Genomic DNA, 18187 nt, shown 5'->3' on the forward strand with positions numbered 1-18187 from the left:
GCACTGTATAAGCATATGACTTAGAACTCCTGAAAACAACACACAGCTTAATCTGATCTTCTAAAATTTGATTCAGGGTCACTGGCGTCCTGAGAAAAAAGAGTGACGATGGCGTATGTAAGCTGCTAAAATCTTCCCAAGCCTACAAAATTCGGACACTCTTGACTTTTGAAGGGAACCATTCGACGAGCAACCGAAAAAATAAGAACGAAATAGAGAAACCCAATTGTTACTCAATGAAACTGTGTTCCGCCATACTTTATTGCGTTGCTTCGTTATACAAGTGACACCCAAACATGTCGACTCGACGCGTTTCAATTTCCCACCATGGTTGGACAGATAACACGAAACTAAGCACGGGGAATGCAACGCGTGCTGAAGCTTTTCTTTTCCTCCTTATGATTAAAAAGTTCAGTCAGTAACCGAGCACCTGTGACACCTCCATTTGCCCCAAGACAAAAACCTCCAATCGCGCACGTTGACATGGATGATTGGTTGTACAGGAACCCGTTAGACAAACAACGGCCAATCCCTCAAGTCGCAGATAGCGACAGTCGCACGCCAGTTTCGACCGCATTCCCGGCAGCCTGCGCCCGAGACTTTCTCCTCTTTTCCCTCTCATTTAAAACTTCCCCAGACTCAACCTCCCCTTCAGTTTTGGCCTCCTTTTTCTTGATGTTCTTCCATCCCATACCCCAACAGCTCAAGAATGCCAGACAGGCGATGGCCGTGACGACATAAAACACTCTTCGGAGGCTCATCGTGTAAGAAATAATGATACCGGGGAGCAAGGAGTTCTTCTCGAAAAGCTGGCGGAATCCCGTTGCACCGGCCTTGAGGATTTTCGGGAGGTCGACATCCGGGGCTGCGACGGGAATCTCGTGACGAAGCGAGTTGAGAAAAACCGAGGAGCCTATAACTAGGAGAATTGCTGCACCAAGGGTTTGGGCAAAGACGATTGTCGACATGCCGATCGAAAGATCACAGGGCTGAAGGTGGCTTTGGACGGCGAGGACAGGCTGTCGGTTTTTTGTGGTCTCGGTCAGTTGTGAATCCGAAGCAAAAGGAAACTAAAAAAAAAAAAAAAAACTTGGAAGTACCAGCAGACATACTATCTGGAGATACAAGCCTCTACCAGCGCCAGCGATAAACTGGTAGCCAGCCCATTCAGCTGCTGTGCTCTTTGGTGACAGGGTAGAGAGCATACCACAACCCACCGCACTGACGGCTGCCCCGACGGCAGCGACGGGGATATAATAGCCGATCTAAGGAACTAAGATCATGGTAGGCAGGGTTAGTTTCGTGTTCAGACCGTGGAGAGTACATAACATTGTGGTAAACCTACTGATCAACCCCGACAGCACCGAAAACACAAGCTGACCGAGCACGGTCGGCAAGGTATACACGCCACTCATCAACGGAGTCGCTCCCTTCACCGACTGAAAGTATATGGGTAGGAAGAAGGCCGCAGTGAAAGAACTGGCCATTGTGAACATCATGCTGACCGTCGAGCACTATACGACCTGCTGGCTGATCAATGATCTGGGAATGAGCGCCTCGTCCCCGAAGCGGTACATCCAGAGGCCGAAGACCACAAACGCGGCGGCCGCCCCACAGAGCAGCCCAATGATGACGGAGCTATCCCAAGGTTGCGTCTTGCCTCCAAACTCTAGCGCAAGTAGAAGCATGACGGAGCCGCCGGCGATTAGCATGAAGCCGACCAAGTCGAACTTGCGGACAATGGAGACATGACCGCGTGAGGGGAAAGCGTGGCCTGAGAGCTGTGGGACTTGTTCCGGGACCATCACGAGAGCCATCAGGAAGATTGAGAGACCTCCGGCAGGAAGGTTGATATAAAAACCTGAAAAGTAATCAGCGACCCAGATTCCAATTGGTGGCCATGGTTACGCCGAGGATTGAAGAGGGCTTACACCATCGCCAAGACACGAATTGGGTGAAAGCTCCGCCCAATAATGGGCCACATACCGTTCCCAATTGGGAAACTGTCGCAATTAAAGTGTTGGCAAAATGTTAGCTAGAGTCGCTATTGGCCCAGGGCCAAGAAAAGGTTCCTCTGTGAGATAAAGCTGAGGTCGATTCAACCGGATACGTACAGCCCATCAAGATCCCAATATACACTGACGAATTAAGCAGGTCAGTTTTTTTTGCTCATAGATACTAACAGCTGGGAAACTCACAAGGCCTTTTGTGCATGGGCACTGCACCAGCAATGATGTTGAGCCCGCCTCCCATCAGTCCAGAGGAGCCCATACCGGCTATGGCTCTGCCCACGATGAGCATGAAGGACGAAGACGCCAAGCCGCATATCAGGGAGCCACCCTCAAACAATGTCAAAAAGATAAGAAACGTCCACTGAGACCAGAGAGGCTGTCTTCTTAGTCGATCTGAGAAGACTAGGTGGGCGCATGGATGACGATGCTCACCTTGAGGTTTATATAAGTGTACAGCCGACTGCTAATAGGCTGCAAGGCCGCGCTGTTGTATTGGGTAATGCATGGGGTAAGCATTCTTGCTAGGTCAATCACAATGGTAAGTGTCAGACAAGTAGGAGTCAGGACTGAACACCGCATGTAGCTCAGCCTGGTCTCTCAAACAGCCATACCTTGCAAGTTGATATGCACTCCCATACCAGCCGACGTCATCGAGGGAGCTGAATTCGTTGGTAATATGAGGAATTGCCTAGGTGTCAAATCGAGCTCAAGTCAGTTATTTCCATGCCATGGGTCGTCTGTCAACCCAGGGTTAGGGGTGAGCGTCGTACGGTGGCAATGATAGACATGTCCAGCAGGGTAAGGAATGTAGCCAAAGTCACAGAAGATAACATGGCAAAGAGCTTTGATCCCGACATGTGTAAAGGCTGGATAACATCCGCCAGTATCTCGATTGAATCAGATCCGGCATTAATGGTGCCGATGTTTGGAGCAGGAGACTGCAAGATCGTCACAAATTCCTCCCTGCCATTAGACTCGGAGCTCCCGACCGCAGAGCCTCCTACACATTCGCGCTGGTCCAAGGGTGACATGCGAGAACTAGCGACAGGTGAAGATGACGAGGTAGATGTACTATGGCCTTGGAAATTCTCAATTTCTTGCGCAAGGTCGCGGCTCTTGTCCTGGCCTGGGATTGTCGCTTCTTCCATCATCATCTCTGTTGGTGAAGCGCCGACTTTTGCTGGTTGAGCAGCCATGGCAGCATAAAGAGCAATTTAGGGAGAGTTGAAGAAAGCACATGCTGATACAGATTGTCAAAATATAGTCAAGAATACAAAATGCGTCTGTCGTTTTATTGTTGATTTCTAGGTGGGAACACTACCTATGATGGAGAGAGGTTTAGGAAACACGACTGGTAGTGTTGATGTGTACACTAGGTACGTACCTAGGTACGTTGAGATTTGTCTGGGCTGAGGGCATCCAATTGCCATCATGGAGCCTCAGCTCGCGTCATGCATTCCATTGGATTGTCAACCTAAGCAGTCGCCCACAACAGATAGGCACGATTGGATAACAGGGCACAATGGAATGAGCACCTACCTCATTTTACCTTGAGGACGATAGGCATAAACTGTAGGTACGGTCTAACAACTAGGCAGGTACTTTACCTAACTTGGGTAAAATAATAGGAAGTGTACAGCCAAGTGGCCCGCTGGGGCTGGGAATGGACACCATGAGACGTTCCTGAGGTCTACCGTCTGATGCATGCTACTGGTGGCAAGTCATTGTTTTCTTTTCTTCCAGTTTGCTTGTTCATCCATCTACCCTGTCAGTGCTGACTGTTTATAAAATAGAGTTTGGGCTGGCCGACATCGGTAATTTCAAATCTTGTATCGGAAACTCATCGTGTCAAGGGAAAAGTCACAATTTCGTCAGGCAGGATTTCCATGTCTTTGTACAAAGTTTTTGACTTGGACCAAGCGAGATGCAAGAAACATCTGGAAGGTGGGAGGCTAGGGCAGGAAAGTGGGGGAAGGTGGAGCTCGGCACTTCCCAAGTGGTACATTGCCAGGCAAACACTGGCTTGACAGACTAAATTTAAGGCGTGATAGCGCAACGTCTCAAACAGTACCTATTTTGGGTTTCGTTCCAAGACAGTCACGTGGTAGGTACCTACCTACCTACTGTGGTGGAAACTCCAGCGGCACCGGAATTGGAATTGCCGTTCGATCCGACCTCAACCCATCAACCACCCCCCATCTTCTTACCTGCTAGCTACCCTTCTGCCTCATCTCACTCTCCTTCGGTCGGCTTTCACGCTCTTTGCACGCCACAATCCGCATCTGACATTTGGCTTAATTTTACTATCCACCCTCAGCTCCCCCGAATAAGGAATTGATTCAACGACGAAAGCCGCTCCCAACAAATAGTCGTCTAACTTGTCCTGGCGACCGGACGAAATTAACAGTCTTGGTATAAAAACATAGCCAATTTTGCTGGCTTTTTTTTCCAGCCGCGGCTTCAGAATGAAGCCCCTGGAATCTGGCTCCAGTAGCAAAGCAAGCTCCACAGCTTCGGCACCGACTACACCACCAGGCATCCCAGCACCATATGGCAGGGCCTGCGCCAACTGTGTCAAGGCCAAATGCAAGTGTTTTTACCGGGGTAGCGGTCGGGAGCTCACCAGCTGTGAAAGATGTCACCGACTTGGAAAAGACTGTGTGCCATCAGAGACTATTCGGAGGCGTACTTCAAGGCGCCAAACCACATCAAGGACTGCCCAACTTGAGGTAAGTAATATTTTGCTTTGTCTAACTCTAACATACCTATATACCTACTTATAATTGTCTAAAATACCGGTGCTTTTTTTTTCTTCTTTCTACCGCCGTATTTCTTTTTCTTCTTATCCACATGGAAAATAAATGTCTCGGCTCCTAACTTGTGCATTTCGGCGCAACCACAGGAGAAGCTTGATGATCTAGTTTCGCTACTCAAAACCCAGCAGCAACCACCACCTGGAGTGGGGAGTGCAGCTACTCTCGATCCGACTACCCGAGTTGCGTCCTTACCCAATAAGGACTTGGCTCACTCGCAAGCGCAACAGGCCCAAATTTTGGCTGGCGTGATATCACCAGTTTCTGTAACAACAACATCATCAGCTCCTGTTCCCAATAATCATCAGCCTTCCCTGATGCCTTCTCCACCCAAAAAAGCAAGGAAATTCAGCAGCGATCCATCCCGTGAGAGGACAGCCTCGTCCAACATCATTATTCCTACTTCAAGCGTGCAACTTGATCAGGAAGCCGAAGAATGTCTCCAGACTTTCTCAAAAGGTTTTCTTCACTCATTTCCTTTTTTCCACGTCACAGAAAATATGACTGCATCCCAGCTACAGCTCAAATACCCAGTCTTTATGCTTGCCATCAAGTCGGTCACCTGCAAGTTATTCCCGCAACTGAAGCACTATTCCAAGCAACTGCAGCAAACGCTGGCACAAAAGATCGTTCTCGACTACGAGCACTCAATAGATCTTTTGTTAGCTCTTCTCACCTGCATTGGCTGGTAAGTAATCTCGTTGAGTCGAGGCATGTTTGTTGAGCAACGCAGTCAGGAAAGAGCTGACATGACTTCAGGTTTCATTTTCATGAGTCCAGGAGACCATTCCTCACAACTATTACACGGTTGGCCATATCACAGGCTATTGAACTCGGTCTACATCGGCCATTCGGTGAGACGAATGGGATCAACGCGTTTAGACAACAAAACGATGTCCAAAAGAACAAGCCGGCACGTACCAATGAACAGCGTCGAGCCGCTCTGGGCTGCTATTTTGTCACATCTGCGTATGTATCCCCTTTGAGGATCTGCGATTTAGTAGACATCCACTAACCCATCCGCAGTATGTTCACTGTGATGCAAAGGGCAGAAGGATTACCATGGACACCCTACCTCGAGGAGATGATGTCAGATCTGACCAAAGAGTCGGATTGGCATGGAGACGAGGTACTTGTGTTCCACGTAAAACTACAACAGGTCAACGAGCAAGTGTATAAAGCCCGATTTCAGCACGGGATACAACTTAATGACTCGGTTCTCCTCAATGAGCCCCATAAAGGGCTTCCTTCGTACTACATCAACTTGCTGTTGAACACAGTACGAACTGCGCGCTCCTGTTTATCTGAAAGCGCCGCCAATGATGGTAATATCCAAAAGTTCCATGTTTGAGACCCTTCTCAATGGAAAGTACGGTTTGCTGATCAATTTTTTCTATGACAGTTGGACTCGACTTTCTACAAAAGTTTGTGGAAGCCATAATAGCCGAAAGCGCCCTGGATCACAAAGAACCACCGTTTACAAAACCAACTCAATTCACCAAACCGACCAGTGTCAGGCAGCTTGAAAATCTCCATGCCTTACTCGAAGCCGTTGAGCGCTTATTCAACTCCTTCTACGAAGCACCTCCCATTCGCTTCTACTACATGGCCTACCCCGTAATTATGTCGCTGCCACATGCCATGTGGATGCTTTTGAAGCTGTGCACCACTTATGCCGACTCTGTCTGGGACCCCAATGAGGCTCGCCGTCGAATCGACCTTTTACAATGGATAGATCTTATGCGTGAAAAACTATTGGCAATTCCTGTCGTCGCGGGGCTAGTCCCGACTTTGGACCCAACCGATCCCATAGATCCAGACAATCCGCCCGAGACCGACGTTTTCAGCAAGTGTGGACCAATGATGGACGCTGTTCGCGTGAGATGGGGAGCTGAACTACAAAAATACACCATCCCGCCACAAACTTTACCAAATTCTCATGATGGCACGTCGTCGACAACTTTGAATGGATGCACCATTCCTGCCACCCAGCAGGGACCAATAGCCACGACAATGAACATGGACCCGGGCTTTGCAGCCCAGAATCAGCCATCGGATCTGATACCTATTTACCTGCCGCAGTATGACGTTTCTTCCTGGTTGTCATTTCCTTCCATAGAACAAAGCTGGTATCCGATGGACATGGCTTACAACTGATGAAAATGCACGCGTCGAATTTCAGAAAAACGCTAATTCTGAATGGAAAATTCGAGTCCGCACGGATCGCGATGTATCGGTAGTAGGGGGATTAGGATATCTTTCGAACAGGGAGTGAATTTATCACCAAATTCTAGCACACGATGACGAATGTTTTAAAGTTCCTCTAGTGGAAAAGATGTCCACACACCCTGCTGCGACAACAGGAACAGAAATCTGGTTGGCCTTGCGGATGAGATGAGGTTAATACAAACTTGTACATCGAGCTTATCTACCGGATATGCCTCATAGGGTGCCCCTGTGTTTACTCGTGAGAGGAGAAAAAAAGGGGGGACTGCCTAGCTATTATATATTCTTAATATTTGACTTGGACGAGGACCCGGCCTATTCCTGCCTTTGAGGTCCAACTTTGACCTAGTCTCAGCTTTCTAAAAACCTTCTTAAAACCTCTTTCATATTCTCATCGTTTCAATACAGCTAGCTAGCTAGACTTTTGTTAGCTAAACATAGGAAGACTTCTGCACTTGATGAAGTCCTGAAGTCTCCTCTTTCTCAGTTGGTAACTATGGATCAGCTTGCCTCACTCAGGTAATTATAATCGTAATGGGCCGGCCAACCGCCAGCAAAAATAACTGGCAAGGCGGTCATCACTGCTGAGGCCTTTGGTATGAGCTCAAAACCTACAGATACTCGCCCGCACCCAAAGTTGCAGGCTGGTAACATGTTATCACTGTTTTCGAGGTTGCGTGACGAGCATTACTTTGGGAGGCTGGTATAAAGCGAAAAAGGCTTTAGAGCTTGCTGCTCGGAATAAAGGTTCGTACATCTTTTGACGAGGAGTTTGGTCCAAAAATGCCACGTCCGGAGGATACTGTCTCTGAAAAAGAAACTTGAGCCACTGGCGAGGAACTTCTGGAAGACAGATTTGCTGGGTTCCTGAAGAGTGGCAACGTGGGGGCGTCCATATACATGCATAGTTGCTTACCAGATAGATAAGGTACGTTTGAGAAGGTGGTAGGAATGCACCGCCAATGAGAATTTTGGAAAGGCTCTCGTGTGTCCGCCATTCGCCGAGACTCAAGGTATAGTGTAAGTATAGCTGACAGGCTGGCAAAAGTCTTACCCGACATCGGGGGGTCCCGCTGGTAATTACCCGCATGCCTCACGGTGACTTTTAGCCATAAAGAAACCATTCCGAGATTATTTATAGTGGCAATATGGCTGATTGGTGGGTAAGCCATCTGTTTGGCTTGGCGAAAACGGCCGGGTCCGGACAAACCAATCTGCACACTCATCGACCCCCTTTAGCCAGAGCCAGGTTCGGGGACCCTTTCACAACATGAAGAGTAAGGCACGCGCCAGATTTGCCATGCACCCCGGAATTTATGCTGTGGCACACCAGCTCTAACCAAAGTTCTGGAACCACTATCAAACATGACGGATTGCTTGCTGTGGCGATTGCCAAAATTTGTTTGAGGACGAAAAGAAATACAGAGATGTTTATCGCGTATAGAGCTGGTTCGCCCAGGCAACCCTGATGGATTCCTAGTTCTGAAGAAAGGAAAATGCATTCAATCCATGGTATCTGCATGGTAAGCTGCAGGAGGTCGGCCCTATTGAGCACATCAGATATCAATGCAACTGGCACAGTGGTTTCTTACCCGGCTCGGCACTTTCTGGAGCTATTTACTGATAGCATGCACTGAAGTACTAAAGCCAAGGCGGAGATGTACCCGGCTTGTTGAGCCGGCTTACGCCATTCAGTCTTGATATATAAACCGGAATTCTGGACAGCTTCCGCAGATTCGATTCATCGTCTGCCCATTTGTCGCCCAGCCGCATTTGCTTAGTCGAACTTTCAGTTACCCTGCCTTGACAACGAAGTGTTTCTTTACTTCTGACAAAAGGTGAAGTGTCAAAAAATGGTCCGGCTACTCTCCGTTGCGCTTCTGGCGCTTGGCCTGGTCGGTGGCATGGTCGCTGCCCAAGGGTCGCAACCAGATGCGCTCAAACAGCTAGAGAACAAAGGGATGCCGCAGCTAATGGCACAGCTAGCCAAGTCAAAGACGTGTACCAACGCGACTATGCGCATTCGCAAAGAATGGTGAGTCTGATCTTTCCTGTTTTTCAGCCCCCCAGTCCCCCATGGAGACAAGAGCTTTATTCAGTGGCTGACTTCCCCGAGGGAATATAAAGGGGTGATTTGCCGGGTGCAGAACGCAAAAGGTACATAGGTGAGTGACCTACTCCTTTGGACTTTACGTGGTGGTTTGGAAAGGGTTGGATTATCTCCTAACGTTCAGAATAGCCGCGGTGCTTTGCTTGTCCCAGCGCCCGTCGCACTACTCCCCATCGGTGTGCCCAGGCTGTAAATCTCGATATGACGACTTTGTTGCCGTTCACATGGAGTTCACTCCCACTATCCATAACACAGTAAGCTGTATTTCTTTTTAGCATGGGTGGTGATGGCGACCGAAAGATTCTGCGCCCGCATATCCCATATCGCCAACCCCTTTTTCCTTTGGCTCTCCACCTTTTCTTACCCAACTTCTTGCTGCTAGTACATTCAAGACCATTCTACTGAAATTGAATATTAGGGAAACTTTTTGTCTTGGCACAGACACTACACCTATGCTTTCGAGTCAGCTCTGATCAAAGAGTGCGGCTACACTGGCGCGCAGCCGTACTGGGACTATGGTCGCTGGGCGCAAGACCCCCTCAACAGCCCGATCTTTGACGGCAGCGACACGAGCATGTCTGGCAACGGCGAGAATATCACTCACAAGTCGACAGTGTCACCTCCTGGAGATGGTGGTGGCTGCCTGATGTCAGGTCCATTCAAGAAGTAAGTCTCTCCTTGAAGAAGCAGGTTTTGCCCAACTAGAATTGGCCACTAGACTACTAACGAGGTCTTTGTTCTTTTTCTTTCTTTTTTTTTCCTCAGCATGACCGTTTACCTGGGACCACTTGCGTCAACAGCGGACCCGAGACCAAAGGCAAACCCGCAGGTCAACGGGTATGGATCAAACCCGCGCTGCATTCAGCGTGACATTACAAACTACCTGTCATCGCGGTATGGGCGGACACAGGACATTGTGAACCTCATCACCAAGAACAATGCAATCGGGCCTTTTCAGACAGCAATGCAATCAACTTCTGGCGCGTTAGGTATACACGCAGTTGGACACTTTGTCCACGGTAGTCAAGATCCGGGAGGAGACTTTTATATCAGCCCGAATGATCCAGTGTTTTGGCTGCACCACTGTATGTGACTGGAGACAAAGAGACCCATTTTCCGGGAATTGTTGAGATTTGATTTCCATAACTGACTGTACCTAAAAACACTATAGCTATGATTGACAGGGTCTGGACGATCTGGCAGTCCCAAGACTTGTCGAACCGCCTCATGACCATCGCTGGCGGCACATCAATGTTTGGAGCCGGCACGCGCTTGCAATCACTGGATGATCTGATCGATTTAGGAAACGTGGAGCCAACGGATAAAAAGTGGAAGATTAGAGAGCTTGTTAGTATTGTTGATGGGCCGCTTTGCTACATGTATCAATGAAGGGTAGTTGAGAAGTCGGTGGTTCACAATCCTGCGAACCGTCCCGAGTCATCTGGCTTCTTGATCTGCCCAACGACGTTGAGTACGTCGTAACCAATCCCGCGCATCGCGGCTGATGACAAGGCGTTGACCTCCATGCAATAACCGCGGCGCCTGTCAATGACAACCCTGTGGAAAAAGTTTTGCTCTTCTGGCGACAGGGGCGGTGTCTAGGCGCTGCAGTGGAGCGAAATGTTCTCAAACAGGACGCGAGCGACGTGGCGGGCCTTGATCTCGGTGAATGTGGCCAGAGTTGGCGGCGGCAAGGTCCTTCGATTTACATTATGGAAGTCGATGTGGTCTAGATAACTGCTCAATCCGACTTTTGGTGTACGAATCTTTATTTCCTCTTTCCTCCACATACTGTGGGCTATTTTATTTTTTATTTTTACATTTGAGGGTTCTCAATCATTCTGGTGGCATCTCCGGCTATTTGTTTGTGTTTTCTTGCCAGAAGTAACTGACTCGTAGCCAGATAGATAGATCACACAACCTGGAAAATCGCTCGGGGAGATTGCACAGCCTTTTGGGTATGCACTGGCGACGAATGGGGTCAAAAATTCGACATTCGAGCCAAAGAGATGGGTGAGGGTGGAGACGCTGGCCCATAATGGTACTCACAAAGAAAAGGTGAAGATCATGGTTTGTTCTATTAATATATAAGTCTGAAGCGATTTAGATATTTGTGTGGTTTGATGTGGTTGATCAGAACGCATATCGATGTGGTGGAAGCCTTTGCCCTGCATACATATTGCCCTTGAATTAATGTATCGTAGAACTACTACGTATCGTGAAAGGATATGGATTCAAGGTTACCATGCTCGCACATTTGGGTGTATCTATCACATTGTATAAATTCCTCATTGCTACCTGGTTTGCATTGACAACCGGAGCTTCGGACTTATGATTCATTAATATGAGCAAACTCTATACCCAGAGCTAAAATTTATTCAGGGGCTGGTGTGTATTCTATGATCGGTATCAAGCACACCTCGTGCGCCATAGATTCGAAACGCAGATCTGCTTTCTTGATTTTTCTCATGTGCATGAAGACTCGGAGATCACCGTTGTTGTCATGATTCGGGGGCCCAAGATCGGACATCCCTACCGGATGGCGGGAAGATCATGCTTGCCTAGTGCGAACTACCGCTATTGCTCAAACAGACCTAACCCGCAGCTTTTTGAAGTTGATGGGATTCTCTGTAGTCTTGATAACTCGGGCTGACAGCGTGGCTATAGTGACTACAGACCTTATCCAGAGTAATTGGCAAGTCAGATAAATAGTGCAGGTAGGCTCCCATTCCGCAAGCTTTTTCGGTGCATAAAACATGACTTGACGTCATCGTCATCCTGCGCACCACGATGATCAGTGGGCTCAATCACTCACTCACTGATATGTCCAAACCAACCAAAAGTCGTGAATGGATAAGGACAAGGGTGGGGTATACTACTCAACATCTTGAATGTTTATCATAAGTTTTCACCAGTATTATAAAGCAATCTCCATCATATTACATCCGCCAGCCCTTCTAGTCGAGCGCCAGTCCGGTATGGAAATCTCCACAAGTTGAATCCCGTGCATTGTTCCAATTTCATACGGCCATGCAATCTATATATTAACCTACGACAGAGCAGCCGATCACTTTTATGCGGACTGTATATAAAGGGTTGAACTAAATTGTTTATTTTCAAAGGAACGGTTTTTGTATAGTTGTTCCTCAATTCTGTTATTCCAATTTGCCAAAACTTAACAAGCTGATACTGTAACTACAACCAATTCACTCGAATTCCACTATCCTCTCGCACCACATTTACCCTGATCCTATATCACGAGACCCCAATATTTTTCCAAACAAAACCGGCATCATGCGTTCGGACGCCACCTTCTTCACGTTAGCTTTAATCATGGCTTATTTCGGCACCACAGCAGCCAAAGGATGCCCATATTCTATCAAAAGATACGGAGAAGAAGTTAAATGGGATATAATTGAGGCTGGAACAAGTCACATAAGAGTGGTTAACGGCATCGGTGCGACCATCATTGCCAAGAAAAACTGCAAATTGTCATTAAAAGGACTGCCTCGCTTTGAGTATACTATCTCTCGAGGCGACAGTATCAACCGCCAGTCCTGACTGGCTACATGGTGCAAAGAGAGGTCGGGTATGAGAGAGATTGCCGCGTGGTGGAGAGTTGAAACCATGTCGCGGGTTCATGTTGGCAGTGCCGGATCGCTGGAATAGGTCAAAATCGCATTTAATTTTTGTGGATGGGTTTGAGGACATGGCAAACCACTGGGGATATAGGATCCAGTCACGATAAGAAGAGCTATGTATATAGTGGCCAAGAGCACTTGCTGGGACGAGCTGAAGCATACCACCAAATTAGCACCATGGCGTCGTGTTAGGAAAGATCGAGACTCAACCGGAATTGGAATATCTGACTGAAACCAACTACCATTCATTATGGCTAATTTGGCCGGTAGCAGCGATACATATCAATTTAGCTTCCATGAGTCTTAGTAGTCGCGTGCGATGAGCCTGACTTTGCGGACCGAAAGACTTATGCTTCCAGAAGGGCCTGCTTTTTAGGTCTATGGATCTCACGTAATCCCTAGGTCCCCTTTCGGTTAGAGCTTACTTTTGGATTCAGAGTATTGGAATACCTTTATGGTTTGGTCTTCTGCTGCAGAGATAGTTGTCGATCCCAATGCGATGTTTATGTGATCTGTGTGCACAACTTGAAGCTCGACGCTGCATTATAAACAGCCAGTTAAATACACGTACAACTTTTATTTTGCTATATAGATTTCATAACATGAACTGTCACTTCCGTGACCGATTGGGCCACAGTCGCTCGCCATCACACCTTTTTTGGTTAGTGCAGCCCATTCACCCAAAAGATGACTACAGACCCGCACTTAGAAACACCCAATCTCGATTTATGTTATCACAACGATGCCAAGATTGTTGATGTAAGCACAGACATACCACACAACTACTGACCTTATCTTTTTTTGTCTCCATTCTCCTTTTCTCCTCGTAGGGACACGTACGTGTACATGCGGGGTTATAGCTCGCTTCTCACAAAAACTCTGAAGCTCCGCATGCTTGAGCCAGAATTCTTGGCAGGTTCTTCAGGCTACAAATCCTCATGTCCCGGCCGGTTCTTAAACTCCAGGCAGTTCATCACCAAAGCCTGTACACATTTCGCCACGATAAACCCTTGGCCTGGTCGACAATAGCAACCAAACCCTTCAACCAACATTCGCAATAATGTCTATTACCCAAGATGACAACCTGGCTTCTGATACTGCCTCTCCTGATTTGCCTATCATCACCTTGAGCGCTGAGGCGGATCAGCTACCACTGTGCGACACATGCAAGCAGAAGGACTGGTTCCGAAACGAGGCCAGCATCCGAACGACAGGAGGGAACGAATGCCACGTCCCATGCCCCTTGTGCCAGATTCTTCTTTTGGCAATCCAGAAGCACGTCAAGAAGCTACCAGGTGAAAAGGCTGATGCTGCGTGGGAGCATGGAAAACTCGAAATATTAACAGTCGAATCCCATCACGAAGAATACATGAACTGGGGATGGAACGATGGTTTTCAGTTGGATATTTTCACGGAAAAAGGTACTCGGCCGTACGGCTTGCCGCATATAGGCGTCAGGCGGCTTCATGGCCCCACGAGGGGGGAAGTATGGGCTGAATTCACCAAAGAGTCGCTGGAACGATGCAGGAAGACACATGGCAAATCCTGCCAGCTCGCCGATGTTGTGGAGCTACCGACTCGTGTGCTCGACGTTGGAACCGATGAAGCCTCGCTAGTTAAGCTCTATATTCCCCGACCCGGGGAGAAGTCGGCTTTTGTTGCACTCAGTCATCGCTGGGGAGGCGATTTGGCCATCAAAACTACCAAGGATACCTTAGAGGCCAAGATGCGCGGTATAGAACTATCTGCCTTGCCACCAACCTTTCGAGATGCCGTTGTTTTCACCCGGGGACTCAACATCAGATACCTCTGGATTGATGCAATGTGCATCATTCAGGACGATCAGGCAGATTGGGTGGCGGAATGCCCTAAAATGGGGTTAGTTTACCACGGTGCCACTGTCACCATTGCGGCCAACATGTCAGATTCGACTCGAACGGGATTCTTGGAAGCGGATCCTTCTGCATTTGCCAAGCGCTGCCAGCGAAGCCAGCCAGAGCTTGCTCAAGTGATAGAGTCCGACGGCACGGTTACAAAGGTCTATTCGCGCGTCAGAGGTGACCATGGGCCGGTGGATTCACCCCTTCGTTACTTCGGAAAAACGCGCTACCTCTACGTCAGAGAGGACAACTTCCTCGTGTCGCGGGCCTGGGCGCTCCAGGAACTGCTACTCTCACGCCGAATGGTTCATTTTCTCCCGGGCAAGATGATTTGGGCATGTCGGTCAGCGACCTGGTGCGAATGTATGGAGCTTGATACTGAGGACGAACTTCGAGAATATGAATTGCAGGCACATCCAAACAGATCCGAACTGGAGAGAGCCATTTTGGAGGACAGCACTCGGCTTCCAATGTGGGCGGACCTGATCTCTTCTTACATGAGGAAAAAGCTTACGCATGACACCGACTTTTTTGCGGGTTTGTCAGGGCTCATCACCTACCTACAGACACTTGGGGCCGGGAGATATTTAGCCGGTATCTGGGAGCGGGAACTCCTATTCCACATCTGCTGGCATTTCGGTGACAGCCGTTGCCAGAAGAGAACGGAAAAATACCGTGCTCCTTCTTGGTCCTGGGCTTCTTAGCTGTCCTGCAAGGCTTTGAACGTAACGTTGCGTACCCCCTGTTCGGCACCCCCCCTGTTCGGCACCCAAAAATAACAACACTTTTATTTTTATCCTCCAACTTCTATTATAAATATCTCGATGAATCTTTCACTTTTGGATTTACTTTTTTCTAATCTTGATTCTCCATTTTCCAATGAAGCAATATACTGAAAAACAGCTTATATCTGCAATTAACGACGTCAATAATGGCAATCCAATTGCAAAAACCTCCCGAAAATGGGGAATACCTAGGTCTACACTTCAAAGTCGACTTAAAGGTTCTCAAGCTTATAAAAAAGCACAAAGCCCTTTTCAAAGGCTTTCTACGGAACAGGAAAAGCATTTGGCTGATTGGGTACTTACCCAAACAGCTTTAGGGCTTCCGCCAACGCATCAAGAATTACGCTTTTTTGCCGAACGAATTCTTCAAGCCGCCGGAGAGACAAAAGGCCTTGGAAAACGTTGGATAACTCGTTTTTTGGCTCGTTATCCAATCCTTAAGACCCAAAGGCCCCGTCGAATAGATAACGCCCGGGTTAATGGCGCTACTACGGAGGTAATTAAATCTTGGTGGCTTTATATTACGAACCCGGTTATTAACGCTATTAAACCGGAAAACCGTTGGAATATGGACGAAACCGGTATAATGGAAGGTAAAGGATCTAACGGCCTGGTATTAGGGCTTAACGGGATCCGGCCGTTGCAACGGAAAGAGCCCGGAACGCGGGGTTGGACGACTATAATCGAATGTATATCGGCTACGGGCGTTACCCTCCCTCCCCTTGTTATATTTAAGGGAAAAAACGTACAACAACAATGGTTTCCGACGGATTTAAGCCTTTTCGATAATTGGAAATTTCACGCAACCGAAAACGGGTGGACAAATAACGAAACGGCTATCGAATGGTTAAAAAAAGTGTTTATTCCGTATACCCAACCTTTAACCCCTGAAAAGCGGTTATTAGTTTTGGATGGCCATGGATCACATATAACGGACGAATTTATGCTTCTTTGCTTGCAAAACAATATTCAACTCCTATATTTACCCCCTCATTCGTCACACGTTCTCCAACCATTGGATCTATCGGTTTTTGGGCCGTTAAAAGAAGCTTATCGACGTCAACTTGGATTTGTTAGCCAATTTTGCTGTTCAACAATTATTGGAAAACGAAATTTCCTACTTTGTTATCGAAAAGCCAGATTAAAAGCATTTATAGCAAAAACCATTCAATCTGGTTGGCGTACAACGGGGTTATGGCCGGTAAACTTGGTTAAACCACTTTTAAGCCCTTTTTTGTTAGAAAATAGCAATGCCAACGTTATAAAAGATAAAAACAACGGTTTGCAAAGGGATAAAACACCGGAAAGCCCAGCCCAAAAAATTAACGACCCGTCTTTACTTATTTGGAAAACCCCTAAAACGACCCGAGATGTCCGATTTCAACTGCAAAAACTTTCCCAATCCAACAAAACCAACGCTACTTCACGTCTTTTATTTGCAAAAGTCCAAAAAAGCTTCGAAGCTAAAGATACCCTTTTGGCTAGCGCCCAGCAAAAAATCAGCTTATTGGAAGCACAACTGGAGGCAATACGGCCGGTTAAAAGGAGGAGGGTGGTTCCGGATCCAAACGAGCTTTTGGTTAACAAACAGAACATTATTGGATTGCAGGAAAAGGATATAGAAAATTTGGAACCTTTAGCTGATGAAGAAGAGGTTAATGAACCGGAGAAGCGTGAAAACGATTGTATTTTTGTCCGTTGATAATTTTATATTTAAATCAGCTTATAAAAGTAGGCATTTCGTTGTTAGATTTTCAGGGTGCCGAACAGGGGGGGTGCCGAACAGGGGGTACGCAACGTTATCGATTATGGCTCCAATGCCGTGGTGTAGCATATCTTATAAATCTTATGGGAAACAAAAGGCGGGCTCAGAGGTTCTCAGGAGCAAACTGCTTTCAACCCACTTTGAACTCGCCAATAATGATCCCAATGGGCCAGCTGCATCTGCCTGCGTTCAGATAGAGGGGAAGTTACTCCCACTAGTCAGATCAGAGGCGGGCCTTCATCTCCAGGGCCTCCCAGCATACAACCCAATGGGAGGACGGAACGGTGTTATGCACTACCTAATCTACTTTGACACGGAAGCAGATCGAAAGTCGAGCCAGCAGTACTTTGGGCTTTTGGTCTACTCCAGGGAATCGGGGGAAGAGCCGCCTAACATGAGGTTTGCCAACGCAACTGGTCTGCTTCTTGTTGAGCTCCATCGCCCCCTTACCGTCGATGCCTGCGGCTTCGATCCAAGGGGAATCGAGATGCTTAGCTCTGGGAACCGAGTCTTTCGGAGAGTAGGCTGCTTTGAGAGAATAGAGGAGTATCGGACCGCTGGTGATTCTGACGATGACTTTGAGGCCATGGTAGAAAGCATGCCGGATCACAACATGAATCCAAGAACAGAGCCTCCGAAGCGTTCTGCCTTGTTGAATATTGAAAAAATCATCAGCGATGCGCCGACCGAAACCATCTGTATTGTTTGATTGCTGCGAGCTTGGATTGATGACTTTAGGATTCGAGCAGCTTGCTACGTTTATTTTGTCTGTACCCGTCACTTGTTAGATAGAGTAAGATTTTCAACTAATCAGCTCGTCTAAGCACACAAACTTGATAGCTCCTCCTATCGCCCAGCAAACTAGAAAGCAGTAGAATTCAATCGTGTTGGGGGTTGAAATGTATGTACCTAAATGCAGAAAAGAAAGTAGACCCGAGCGCAACTGCTCGGCAAG

At 47.7% G+C, this 18187-nt stretch overlaps 5 protein-coding genes across 5 annotated transcripts; 4 read left to right on the forward strand and 1 right to left on the reverse strand.

The window, feature by feature from the left end:
* Window positions 1–533: 533 nt before the first annotated feature.
* On the reverse strand, window positions 534–3208 carry PgNI_11045 (uncharacterized protein; the record flags this gene model as incomplete). The annotated part of the gene is made up of 9 exons (XM_031131019.1): window positions 534–1019; window positions 1113–1265; window positions 1521–1861; window positions 1932–2003; window positions 2115–2138; window positions 2199–2373; window positions 2445–2496; window positions 2624–2700; window positions 2783–3208. The coding sequence occupies 9 exons, from the start codon at window positions 3206–3208 to the stop codon at window positions 534–536; spliced, it is 1806 nt and encodes a 601-aa protein (XP_030980201.1).
* Window positions 3209–4310: 1102 nt separating this feature from the next.
* On the forward strand, window positions 4311–7445 carry PgNI_11046 (uncharacterized protein). Its single transcript, XM_031131020.1, has 5 exons — window positions 4311–4741; window positions 4915–5513; window positions 5585–5794; window positions 5852–6150; window positions 6228–7445. The coding sequence occupies exons 1-5, from the start codon at window positions 4478–4480 to the stop codon at window positions 6980–6982; spliced, it is 2127 nt and encodes a 708-aa protein (XP_030980204.1). The 5' UTR covers window positions 4311–4477; the 3' UTR covers window positions 6983–7445.
* A 1459-nt stretch (window positions 7446–8904) lies between these two features.
* PgNI_11047 (uncharacterized protein) lies at window positions 8905–10550 on the forward strand (the record flags this gene model as incomplete). Its single annotated transcript, XM_031131021.1, has 6 exons — window positions 8905–9086; window positions 9179–9216; window positions 9291–9415; window positions 9580–9827; window positions 9927–10246; window positions 10333–10550. 6 exons carry the CDS (start codon window positions 8905–8907, stop codon window positions 10548–10550), a joined length of 1131 nt encoding a protein of 376 aa, XP_030980203.1.
* A 1905-nt stretch (window positions 10551–12455) lies between these two features.
* Window positions 12456–12722, forward strand: PgNI_11048 (uncharacterized protein; the record flags this gene model as incomplete). Its single annotated transcript, XM_031131022.1, has 1 exon — window positions 12456–12722. One exon carries the CDS (start codon window positions 12456–12458, stop codon window positions 12720–12722), a length of 267 nt encoding a protein of 88 aa, XP_030980196.1.
* Window positions 12723–13862: 1140 nt separating this feature from the next.
* On the forward strand, window positions 13863–17941 carry PgNI_11049 (uncharacterized protein; the record flags this gene model as incomplete). Its single annotated transcript, XM_031131023.1, has 2 exons — window positions 13863–15219; window positions 17451–17941. 2 exons carry the CDS (start codon window positions 13863–13865, stop codon window positions 17939–17941), a joined length of 1848 nt encoding a protein of 615 aa, XP_030980195.1.
* Window positions 17942–18187: the final 246 nt, after the last annotated feature.

The sequence above is a fragment of the Pyricularia grisea genome, chromosome VII, assembly GCF_004355905.1.
Source record: "Pyricularia grisea strain NI907 chromosome VII, whole genome shotgun sequence".
Lineage (NCBI taxonomy): Eukaryota > Fungi > Ascomycota > Sordariomycetes > Magnaporthales > Pyriculariaceae > Pyricularia > Pyricularia grisea.

Excerpts from the sequence above, each read along its gene's own strand:
- PgNI_11046 (XM_031131020.1), top strand. The coding sequence starts at position 4,478 with ATGAAGCCCCTGGAATCTGGCTCCAGTAGCAAAGCAAGCTCCACAGCT. Across the intron at positions 4,742-4,914 it reads CAAGGACTGCCCAACTTGAG|GAGAAGCTTGATGATCTAGT; the intron begins GTAAGTAATATT and ends GCGCAACCACAG. Across the intron at positions 6,151-6,227 it reads TGAAAGCGCCGCCAATGATG|TTGGACTCGACTTTCTACAA; the intron begins GTAATATCCAAA and ends TTTCTATGACAG.